General features: G+C 35.9%; 1 protein-coding gene across 1 annotated transcript in view; it reads right to left on the bottom strand.

The window, feature by feature from the left end:
- LOC137981834 (rho guanine nucleotide exchange factor 12-like) overlaps window positions 1-12,500 on the bottom strand; it is a 73,311-nt gene that overhangs the window by 34,772 nt on the left and 26,039 nt on the right. The window contains exons 26-42 of the mRNA XM_068828876.1: window positions 12,086-12,155; window positions 11,826-11,879; window positions 11,605-11,645; window positions 10,771-10,793; window positions 10,267-10,299; window positions 9,582-9,606; window positions 8,634-8,656; window positions 7,636-7,723; window positions 6,646-6,686; window positions 6,201-6,224; window positions 5,569-5,609; window positions 4,335-4,345; window positions 3,451-3,510; window positions 3,037-3,088; window positions 2,399-2,451; window positions 1,466-1,559; window positions 947-1,029 (exon numbers count right to left, since the gene is read on the bottom strand). Of these exons, the coding sequence (XP_068684977.1) occupies window positions 947-1,029; window positions 1,466-1,559; window positions 2,399-2,451; window positions 3,037-3,088; window positions 3,451-3,510; window positions 4,335-4,345; window positions 5,569-5,609; window positions 6,201-6,224; window positions 6,646-6,686; window positions 7,636-7,723; window positions 8,634-8,656; window positions 9,582-9,606; window positions 10,267-10,299; window positions 10,771-10,793; window positions 11,605-11,645; window positions 11,826-11,879; window positions 12,086-12,155 (816 nt within the window). The remainder of the gene's footprint in view (window positions 1-946; window positions 1,030-1,465; window positions 1,560-2,398; window positions 2,452-3,036; window positions 3,089-3,450; window positions 3,511-4,334; window positions 4,346-5,568; window positions 5,610-6,200; window positions 6,225-6,645; window positions 6,687-7,635; window positions 7,724-8,633; window positions 8,657-9,581; window positions 9,607-10,266; window positions 10,300-10,770; window positions 10,794-11,604; window positions 11,646-11,825; window positions 11,880-12,085; window positions 12,156-12,500) is intronic.

Below are 12,500 nucleotides of genomic sequence, written 5' to 3'. Positions count from 1 at the left end.
TTAATAATCAATTTGCAATCTTGCTTCCTGCTGTGATGTATACCACTAGTTAAGTTCTCCCATATCACATTACTGCACACCAGCAGTTTTGCTCCTGTCAATCATGTTGGCAGCCACAGGTGGCAGACCATTATAAAAAGAAATGGACAAAGTGGATGGGAATGACCCAGTCACAACAATCACTGTGACCCAGAAACTGGTCTCTCTACACCGATTGACAGCAGACAAAAACGAAACTGTTGAGTGGAATTTGAACTTCACAATGTTCAAGTTGGTAAAAGGTGCTGTAAACTTTTAAAAACTTCTATTATTATAAGCTTTCATAGTGCTTACAAAAAAGATGTTTGCCTTATTGGAATAACCTCATAAAACGATGAAAAATCACCACATTTAATCGTCGTTAAATTTGCTTATCGATCCTCCTATGAGAAAATTGTTCCACGGCACGCAATGCCTGTCGATTTGAAGGTGGGCCTTTAAAGAGGCTATGTCACGCAAAATGATGTAATTTCATGACAAAAACTGAAAATGTCCAAAAAGGAGGATGAAACATTGCAATAACCACTTAAAAACTGTTGAACATGATATAAGAAATACAGTAAAAGGAAAGAGAAGCATGGATGGACACAAATGGACAAGATTGAAACGGATTGCATTTGGGTAAGCTTGAAAAAAGTGTGCCCAACGTTTTGCAAGTTAAATGGCAAATCGCCTGGATAAGGGTCGTTTTTCTGTTCAGAACCATCTTTTTTGTGATGTAACAATAATTCATCAGTAAAGGAATTCCACATTGCCATTTTCGAGTTTTAAACTCACGATTAACTGAAGATCTCCCCAAAAAACCTTAAAATAACGTGACGTAGCAACTTTGAAGGAGGATGTCATAACAGGGATGACAATCTAAAAAGTAAATTCTGTATGCTGTGAAAAGTTGCCAGCATCTTACCCTATCAAGCATGACATCCCCTATGCAGGTTATAACTTCCTCTGATTCCTTCTGTCTTTTTATCATGCTCTCCATAAGAGAAACTGAAAAAAAAAACATACAAGAAATCTAAAATAAGTGTTCCCAAAACGGGCAAAGACATCCTTTCCACTGTGGATGCCGGGTAACCAAATCAAGATCGTTACTGACTTACGGTGCATTCGATTGACCCTATTCCGGAATAAGAATATGTGGAGTGGTGATTTCAAACGATGTCTGGCGTTTGAAGCAACATAATAAAAGTATTTTAAAAATAGCACTTTAGCAGGTGTTTGACAATTTTAATATGGATCTCTGTAAAAGAGAAGGATTTCTAACTTCTATTCCATTTATACTCCAGTCAATCAAACACACCCTCTGTTTGTCTAAAACAATCAAAATACCTTTAAAGAGAAAGATGCTGGAAGACAGTCTGGAACGAATTAACCCCCCCCCCCCCCCCTCAAAAAAAAAAAAAAAAACACCAAAAACCTCACTTACCATGAATTTTAATCAGTGCATCTAAGTTTGGAAAAAGTTGATTAATCTGTTGTTTGGACATCACACTCATTTTCAACATTGGTTTGTAAAACACCTAAGAACAAAGCAAATCGCTAGATTAGAGGCCTATATATTTCTCGAAAGTCCCGGAAATTTGGGTGATCTACTAGTAAATCCTTCTGTATCTTTCAAACGAAAACCTTTCTAGACATGGAACTTTACAGTTACTTTTACTTTCCTGGCCTTGGAAACCTGTGCAAAAAGCAGCTTTTCAGGTTAAGGGGATCTTAGTTTCATGAATAAAATTGCTTTTTCGAGCCCGAAAAGTTTTTGTGACTTCTAAGAAACAGGCCCCAGGGGCTCATTTCTTGAAAGTCCCAAAACTATACCGGCCGTTTTCGCGTGTCAAAATTCCCGCTGTATATCAAGAATGAAGAGGATTTAAGTCGTCAAACTTCACAATCAGTTTGCTTTTTGTTACCTTGAAAACATGTTAAAATATTAGCTTCCCTAAACAAGCGGTTGACGGGTTCACAAATGGCTTTTCGGGTCCGAAACATTTTTGGCACTTTCGAGAACAGCCATACAGCACTGTCATCAAAAGGGCCTGCATTTGTTCTGTTCTTATTCTATTTGGACATTTTATTTGGTAATGAGATTGACTGCATGATAATACAAATACATGTAGAACATTCTGGTAGAGCCTCTTGGATGGCCACCTTAAAACCAACAAGTCAAAGGTTGGAGATCTAAAAAAGAGCCTTCCTTGACATTTAGCAAGGTCACTCCTTCTCGTACTGAAATCTTCGGGTATAGACAACTAATTATACACTGATAAATACTCGAGTTCTGAAAAACCACCACAAGGGAAATAATGTTATAAATCCACTTTTATTGTTTACGGTGTGCAAGTTCCGTTTGAGTAGTACCTACCTTGCTCAATACTTTCAAAGTCCTAACGTGTGTTCTTTCAGTATGAATAAGTTCTAAAATGTATGGGGAAAGAAGACAAGAACATATGAACAAACCACATCTCAAGCTAAAAAAATGAAAGAATCGTTTTTGGTGGAAGTTGGGTATGAGACAAAGGTTGGATCTCATTTTTCTTAAGGATACCACACCGCTGTTTTTATGGTCAAGGAAAAGTTGTTCCAGGCAAGGTCAGCACTAACTTCATGTTATTTTCTTAAGTGAAATTCATTAATGGGGCAGCATATTGGGATGTTTTGGGGAAATCTTTGGTTAAGCAAAAGTTTTGAATTAAAAAAAAAAAACCATAGAATTCCTTTATCACTGAAATTATTTTTTACATCACAAACAAGATGATTCTGAGGAAAAACGACCTTTATCCTGGCGAGTTGTGATAAACTTGAAAAACTATGGGCCGACTATTTTCAAGATTACACAAAATGTAATCTGTTTCAATCTTGTCCTGTATTGTCCATCCGCAAATCTTTTTTGGCTTTATTCTATTTCTTTTATAACAAGGAAAAATAGAATAGAGAGTTCTAAGGTCTTTAAAACAATCCTTTTTTGAATGATTCCAATGCATAATAATAGAAGTGTCTCACCATGAATGAATTCTTGACGCTTGATTTCTTTTGTTCTAAGCTTTTTAATAACCTAATAAAACATTAATAATTATAAGTCCTAGTACCACTCCTTGTATTTCAGAACAGAAAGGTGTAGAATAAATATTATTATTGTTTTCAGTTGTTTAATCCTTGTGAGATAAGTATATTTTGCTACCTATGATTGAGGGATGCACTGTTATGGCCTACTAAATTGAGCAGGGAAAAAAGCAACCATAACTTGCGGTACAAGAAAACAAAACAAGGTTAGATATTTATTACATCTCTAGATCTCTTAATCAAGCAACAAAAAACTAACTTTTCAATGATTTTAACAAGGCATATCAAAGAATACTGCCCACTAAAGAAAATAATCAGCAAATCATAGCACGCGTACAATCTGAGAGAAAATACCTTTTTATCAACAACTTGTTGCCAAGGTGGAGGTTGAGCATCGACATTCATGTCTGGATCCTACAAAATAGAGTAAAAAATGTTGCAAAACCAAACTTACACTACAATACAGACATCTCAACATTACAGAGGAACAACGAGGTTACAACAGAAAGCAAGTGTGGGGTTTACAAAGAAAGAATGATTGTGCGCTCTTCTGTCACTACCCTAACTGGAAAAGATTAACCTGCACCTACGCCCCTGGCCCCAGTAATTCAAACGACGGATGGTGCTATCCAGCAAGGTAAGTCACTACCCAATGGATAAGTCATAACAAAACCAATTGCCCTATCCAGTGGATAGTGATTCAAAAGGTTGTTCAAAAGGTGGATCATACACCTCTTGAACAACTGGGGCCTGTAATTTAATGGCCAAGCTTTCAAGAATTTCCTATGTACAATGCATCAGTAGCTCAGTGGAAGAGCCACCAAACTACCAACTATCACTGTAGGGTCAAGGGATCAACTCTGGTTAAGATAACTTCAACTATTTTCGCACACCCTTAAGCCCCCTTTAAAAAAAGCATCTTTTCAACAAAAGCACTGTCTCTTTTTTGTATCACTGTTTTTTTGTTTCGTTGTTGTTCTTGTAATATCACGTTAATTTTAAGACTGGCAGGTACAAAAGTTGGACAGGATCAACTCAGATCGTTTGATGTTTGTGCTGATTTTACCAAGGTTAGCTTAAAGATTAGGGCTAGGGGTTTCTCGAGACGTTATCATTTTTTCGTTGATCTGAGGTGAGCGATCAGAGTGGATCCGGTCTGACTTTTGTACCCACCTTTTTAAGACTGTTTGAAAGCTAGTGTCTGAGATACAAAAATAATCAAAACATTTGAAACTTACCAGCTCTTCTTCTGGTGATATGAAGAAAAAAAGAGATTACATGTATGAGTGCATGAAATATAATATAACCTTCCCCCAAACTTGTTTGTCTTGAAAACATGCATGCTTTTTATAAATAAGCTTTTCAATAGAGTGTTTTCAATCACATGATCAGTAGCCTTGTTTTTCCACAGAAACAAATGAAAACATTTGCATGATAAAAGAGATCAATTCCCGGAGGATTAGTTAGGGACACCAACATGGCCACCGTATAGAAACACCATACAGATTGGGGATTCTTTTAAAAAAATTTTTTGAAATGCACAAAAACTTCAAAATTGCAATGCAAATTTTGAAACCAATTCCTAAGCAACATTTTTTTAATTCTGTGCATATGATGTTCAAAAAACTGAACATTTATTTAAAGAGGCATCTTCACCCTACAAACTTCAATCACATTGAAGCACCAACCACTCATAATACTCTATTTAATGGCACAGCAAATTCAAACAGAAGAGGACAGTATTTTTGGTGAACAGGGGCCTTTTAAGGATGAAATTTACTCACATAGCCCATAATTATTGTTGCTGTAAATGACTTTGTGAATATAAGTTTCAATAAAATACATGTAAGTATTAGTTTCATTACATTTCATTTGATTCTTGTCCACCATAAAGGAAATGTTGCTGCTTACATTTATTTGCACTCAGTGTCTAAATTGAGTGGAGAAATGGGTTATGATAAAATGACCACCATAGAAAAATTTTACCTTTCAAGCTGTAGCCCTTTCACACTGACAAAGGGCTAACGCTTGAATCAGCAGCTTCCAAATTTCTCTATAGTGGTAGACTATGGCGAGTTTTACTCGGTAATGTCAAAATTCAAACGTACATTCGGCAATTCAAACATTCCATTTATAAATTCACCCTTCAATTCAACAATTCAAATAGTCAATTTGGTGATATTCAGTAATTCAATTCAATTAGGCCTAAAGTTAGCTTTAATGAATGTTTAGGATCCTTTCTGGATTGGTAAAACAATGACCTGTGATGTTTGATGCGAATTGAATATCCGAATTGCTGAATTGCTGAACGTTTGAATTCTACGTTTCAATTTTGACACTAAGAACATGCCATAGTTAACTTACAATATCAACCTACATGGTGTTGACAAACCCATTCCTGTGTTTCACTTTCCCACCGATGCACCACCTCAGTTTCTTTATAAACTAAACCCTTTTATTGAATAGACATACCATCTTCAGAGAGTGGGTCCATTGAAGGAGAATCCACACTTCTAAAGGAGAAAAGATAATAAAAGATCACCGAATTTCAGAGTAACATTTTACAGTTTAATTACAATACATTGAATGCATAAATTCTAGTTAGACCTACATGTACAAGGGCAAAATTTCTTTTAAAGTTCATTCATTCTCTTAAGACTAGTTGGGAAATTAGCATAAAGACAAAATAACAATTTACTGCTGTCCACATTTTTGCATACAGTCTAGAACAAATTAATAAAGAAAAACCCAGCAATTACCATTACGTTTTACCACACTCATGCTTTTTTTTTTAGATGACAATGATTAAAGCCAGCATGGCACTGTGTACTTTGACAGACTGTGCCTTAACGTTTTACTTCATTATTTGAAGAACACCTTGGTCCTTGTGTAGAACCCCTACAGCTATTTTCAGGCAAAGCCTCTTCTATTTTAAAGCCAGTCCAAAAAGTGCAAAGTCTTTCAAATGAAGATTACATCATTTAAAATGCATCCCAGAAATTCCAACTCCAGCTGAGGTATGAAGCATTCCAATCTCAGCCAAAGGAAAACTTAGTAAAGACTTCTCAACAAAGTGTGGTGAAGAATAAATGAGTACATCTTACCTTACATGTAGAAAGCTGTCCCCACTAAGGACAAACAAAAACAACATAAATTACGAGTTTATCAAATAAACAGATACAGCCAAAAAAATTCAAGAGAAATCATACAAGGGTTGTAATTTTTAGAATACAAATTGAAAGAGGACAGGGACTAGACATATAGCTTAATTGGTTGAAGCTTTTTTGCTTCCAGCTTTTAGAGCTGGAAGCACCTGGTTAGCATAATATAGAGGTTTTGCACGGCAGCCAAGTTGCATGGCAGGAACAATGAAAATGTTTTGCATTAGAAAGAACATTTGTTCCGAGAGGAAAAAGAACCTATTCTTCCTGCCATGCAACATGGCTGCCGAGCAAAACCTCTATTGAACCTGGTTAGCCTAATATTGGAAAAGGCAGCAGTCTACAAAGGGGTGGTCATGGGTGCAAACTGTAGCCACATGTCACTTACGTTGATATTCTCTTTTTCTTTCCATATGGTACAAATTCCCTCTAATAAAGCGCAAAGTAGTTCAAAGTGTTATCAATTTAACTGTCTAATAAATATTTCTGTTTTCAAGATGAAAGATACATGTATATTAACTGTTTAGCAGGTTGGAGGCCCCTTTCACTTACACAAAGAAACATACATAATGCCTCATTTACCAATAAAGGTCTTTTCAAATACCATCAACCAAGAGGAAACTGACATATGAAGGAAACAATCACAAGGTAAAATAATAGTACTTTTAATTAAAGTTGTCCAGTTTCTCATTTGGGAGAGAAAAGGTTCTTGACTAGTGCAAAATTTAAACTTGCTCACAGAGATTCATGAAAACGTTTCCATTAACCCATTGACTCCTGGAAGTGAGATTTTACTCTGTCTAATGCCAGACGATTTTTCTCGTCACTGGGGGTGGTCCATGGTGGTTCAGTTGTCAATAGGTGAAGCCTTTCACCATGAAGAGAGAACTGTAAAAATTGAATCTGGTCTGGCTACAGCCACATGATTTAACTCCTCAATGGTGGTAACTATTCAAAAACAGTGTTCCAATAACTGTTAATTTTGTTTTAGGGGCAATGACCTAATGGAATCTCTGAACTGTGCAATATTAGCTTTTTTCTTCAAAGTCCTCCTCTGATATGACATTGACAGGAGCAAGGATGGCACAGTCAGTTAGTGTGCGGCCTTGGTGCAAGAGGTCCTGAGTTTAATATTTCCAGATCTCACATCCTTGTTTCGACTTTTTTCCTTTCAGCTTAGCTTAAGTAGTCTCAAATACCTGTAAACCGGAGCAATGATGGAGACGGGGGAGTAAAATGAGCACACGGTTGACCTCGGATTTGTCAGTTTAATTACTGTTACGAGTTATCAACATTAAATGTGGTCCCTTTACTTTACTTTATATGACAGCATAAAAAAGGGTAAAATAGCTGAATGTTAACAGCTCTTAACACTTACATGTACAGTTTGCCTAAACTCTTTCATAGTCTCTGCTCTTCCAAGGTTTTTTGAAGGTACAGGTTTATCAAGGAACATTTCACTGGCACTAAAGAGAGGAACAAGGAAACATGACTTCTCCTATAAAACATTGCAATAAGTTCAAGGATGCCAGATCTAAAGTCTTGAGGTACCCCTAGAGGTACATGCAGCTCTGTGGGATTATCTGCTACAGCAGCCAACAAGTTGGCTCAGTTGCTTGAGCATCAGATTACAGTACCATGCAAGGAGCTGTGGGATCAGCTCTGCCTGGACTCACTCAGGTTCTTTGAAACTCGAGAGAAAGTCGTAAATACTTGTACATGTAGTTTGAACTCATAAACTAACTAAGCAAAGTACGATTGTCCCAATGAGTATAGTCCTGAGAAGGATTGTTTAGATGACAGATTGACTGACATTTCAGAAACCTGAACTGAAGTGACTTGGGAAGGTGGCTTCCCCTCAGGTTGTCCAGACCACAGTGAATGTCATCCTGAACAGTTCTTCTCAGGACTACACTCACCAAGACGATCGTACTTCACTTACGTGTACCAGTAATAATTATTACGAAGAGAAAGTGCTGCTTTTGTAATAAAATCTACAAATGGTAATAGTTAGCTTTTAGAAGTCCTCTAGGCCCCACCATCTTACAATTATACTTATTTACTCTAAATTCATGTTGTTTCATGAGGCCTGTTTTTTAAGTCCTGAAACTTTTAAGCCTTGTTTTGGTCTCAAAATTACCTAAGCATCTTAAGAATGGAGAGGTTTTACAATGTAAGTAATCAAACTCTGCAATCATTTTCCTTTTTGTTGTCATGGAAACATGTTAAAATACAATTTAAAAAAGTGGATACAATCAAAAAAGTGGATGGCAGTTTCAAAACTTAGACTTTTGAAAAACATGCCTATGTTTCATGTCAAGATAAGATCTTTAACTCTTAGCTGTAACCTCAACAAAGCAACAGAAACGAGCTAACCTCTTCTGTTTTGGCATCCCATTCTGTTTGCAAAATAAAAAATAATACAACACGATAAGTTTCTGATTCAAACAAGAGAGTTTTTCTGTGATCACTATAACACAAAATAGCTTTCTAAGGGTAATAACAGCTACCCCCAAAAAACAAAAACACACTACAGTAAGATCAAGACAAAATCAAGAACAAAACTTCCTAATAAGATGGTAATTCTCAGAATTTTCCATGATCTGGTGAAAAAGTCCACCCTTCAAAACTGAAAACTTCCAAGAAGGGCTTCCACTGTTGGTTACCTAGCCAACCCCTACTGTTAAATGCGGTTGTAACTGGTGGTTCCCGACCCAGCCATGAGCACCCATGCTAGACATCGAATTATTCACCAAACTTACAAGCAGTGGAAATAGGCAGAGAAAAAAGGAAACAAGTCAAATGAATATAAAGGGAACAAAATGGCTGGCAAGATCTCCAATGATTGGTGCTTTGTGACTAAGCAACCATGCAAGCATTTTCCTAAGTGGATATCAGTTCTTCTTCAGCTCACAACTGATAAATCAGCCTTTGACAGCCAAACCTCTTTGTTATAAATTTTGTTGAACTGTATCTAACTGCACAAAAGTATCATTTAAACTAGCTGGTGATCATTTTTTCAAAGCTTGACTTGACTTGACTTTTGGACTTGACTTTCCATCCAAAAGAGTGATCCTAGAAGGTTTTTCTTTGTCTAACAGCTGGACGAAATATACTTGTCAGTGGGGGACTCTTCAGGGGTGAAAGAGTCCCTTAATCTTGGTTTAACAGATAATTTCTCTTTCAATGGAACCCAACTTATGCCTCTGATTGATCTCAAATGTTTCAGCAATCAGAAATAGTTACATCACAGTATCATTGCGATTTAAAAGCTCTACCAAGACACTTCAAAATCAACCTCATTGAGCACAGCCTTTAACTTACATCTCCACCAGACAAATGTTGTTCCCTGTAATGTAAGACATTATTCTGTGTCAATAAAATAATGAATAACACTGCTTCTTTTTGCATGAACTACTGCTCCAAGTTAAATCTATACTAACGATGATGCTCGTCACAATAATGATATGAAGGTAATTACATGTACTGTAGAATTAAGTCACTTTAGTCCATGGAAGAAGACTCAAACAGCTTTACAATAGTTTGTGGAGGCCTTTCATCATGACGTGGAGGCATGCTGGTGTTATAGTTAGTGCCGTAGACTGTGGGCCCTACATTCATGGGTCAAGTCCTAGCTCTGTCACTGTGTTGTATAATTAACGGCTGGACAATCTGCGAGCCATGAAAATTTCGCGTTTAAGTCTAAGCACCCATTTCAAATAGTGCTGATAAACTGTCATTATAAAGTCTAAGCACCCATTTTAAAATGGCTAGCTCGCACATTATCAATACTCTGCCGTACAGTTAACATTTTCCCTTGGTTTAAATTTTTCTAACTTTCCTTTGTTTCAGATTACGATAATGTTTAGAAGACATCAAGGAAAGTAAAAAAACTAGTGTGAAAAAGTTTTAACCAAGGAAAAATTTTAACTACAACAATGATGCAAAACTGTGCCATAAATAAAAAAATTATGGCTTCAAAGCAAAATGAGTGTATTGCATATGTTACCTGTCAATTGTTCTGGGCAGTTCTTCACCAGTTCTAAACCACAGACACACAAAATGCAGTCAATCACTTCATTAACAATTTCTGTATTAGTACCTTTTGTTTCAATGCATTTACTTATTAATATTCATAACACAATTAAGAAAGGAACAGGAAGGAAAGGAACTTTATTTAAGTATCTAGTTGATCTAGCATTGGAGCACTAATTGGCGACACTATAAACTGAAATCAACAATTAATGCAAATCAAGTCCAAAAGTTCTGATCATCATGGCCTGGGTATTCAGTGATTGACAGCTACATTTTTTTAAAACAAAAAAAGAAAATAAAGTATAAAAGAAACAACAACAACTTTCATGTTAAATAGATTTTTGACAATGACAACAAATTAAAGACTTTTTTTTTCACAGAAGCTTTGTAATAACACCATAAAATTTTTAGTCACACCCCACAGTGGAGTGTTGCATAACATGAAACACTGCTATGTGCAAATTGACAATGAATTTACCTGTTTTCCCTTCCACTTGAAATCTAAAAGAAAAAGAACAGATTGAGTCAGTCATTGATCATTTAACACTAAGAGCACAGTTTGCTCGTAAGTCTCACCATGAAATTTTTGGTATCAGATTATCAAATTAAAAGATGCGAAGACAATTCAGTAAATCTGTGCAAAAAAAAAGCTCTGTGCAAGATCCAATAATACAATGAATTGCATAGCACCACCCCATTTATGGATATGTTATTTCGAACATATTCCATAAACTAGCTACAAAATAATATTCATTATTAAATTCTCAACCTCGGATAATGCATTTCACATGCTCTGATTAGTTCACTCAATCTTGGTTATCACCTCATATACCTTAGTTTGACCTTATATGGTAAATGATTGTGCTAAATGTTGCTAAGCTAAAAAAATTTTTCGCCGGAAAGCAAAACTTCTCTCTGAATAAAGCCAAAAAAGAAAAAACTTTTTTTTGTGGAAAGTTTGGATCAATAATATTCCGATGTTTAAGAAGTACACGAAAAGTCAACTGAGAAATGTTTTTGTGACAAGCCTACGTATGTCTGACCTCAAAGTATTACACATTATCACATCTTTCTCCCTTCTTTTGCTCTTATTTCCTACTTCCAAATTTTAGCAGTTTAAGGAATTTAATAAAACTATTATTCCATTCGCACTTGTTGGATGTGAGACTGGTTATAGCCAATTCATATCCAACGCACGCTCATGGAATAATACATGTATTATTGTTAATTAATCATTATTATAAATAGGTTTGGTAAAGTCACAGGAACCCTTCAAATTAATCAACATACTTCAAGAAACTTTGCAACTTACATAATCCCCTTCAAATGAACGTCTTTTTGGCTTGTCATCAACTAATCCAAAATTGAAAGAATGTAAAATACATCATTTGAAAGAAATACCGGTAAGCCTCAAAGTTAACGCCTTACACCATCTTGAACAACAAAAATTTATAACCAAGACCTCCCTTCCTATTTCATTTCTGAGAAGTAAAAATAATGTACTACATCTCTGACATCTAGTTTTCTGCTTACCTCCATTCTCAAGTTCCGACTCCTCATCTTGGCTTTCAGCATTCTTTGACCCTGCTACATCAACATTACAAACAAACCTTTTAATACCTCACTGTCTTTTAAAGCTAGCATGCACACTGAATACTTATTTTTTTGTATGATATTTGGAATTACACAGATGCCAGAGGGGATTATCCACCAACAACATTCTCCCAACTTTTCACAACAAAATACAATCAGTAATGTCCAATAACTTCTTAGCATTGATTAGTCATCCTCACATGAATGAACTGGTTGACTTGGTTTCCTTGCATTAACAACTCCTGCTGGTCCTGCAGGCTGGTTAGGTTTCTACAACCATCAAAATGACAATGTCAGAGCTTAGCAAACATTATAACCCCTTTTAGTACAATTACATAGGTGATTAATGAAACTTCTTGTGTTCCTGTAAGCTTCTAACCTTGGGTTGAGATAACCTTCAATAATGTCTGGTGATATATGTACTCGATCACTGTCATTTTAATGTAATATGTTGATGTTCGTGTATCTGTTCTCTTTATTTATACAGTTGTCTCAACCCCTATTATTAATGTAATCTTTCACTTTTCCTTCCTGCCTCGATTAGCTACAATTTTGAAGGTAAGGATCAATGGAAAATGTGCAAAAGGTGACAGTGGAAATAAAAATATAGAATAA

This window comes from Montipora foliosa, chromosome 13 (assembly GCF_036669935.1).
Source record: "Montipora foliosa isolate CH-2021 chromosome 13, ASM3666993v2, whole genome shotgun sequence".
Classification (NCBI taxonomy): domain Eukaryota; kingdom Metazoa; phylum Cnidaria; class Anthozoa; order Scleractinia; family Acroporidae; genus Montipora; species Montipora foliosa.
This window is presented reverse-complemented; position numbering and strand designations above follow the sequence as displayed.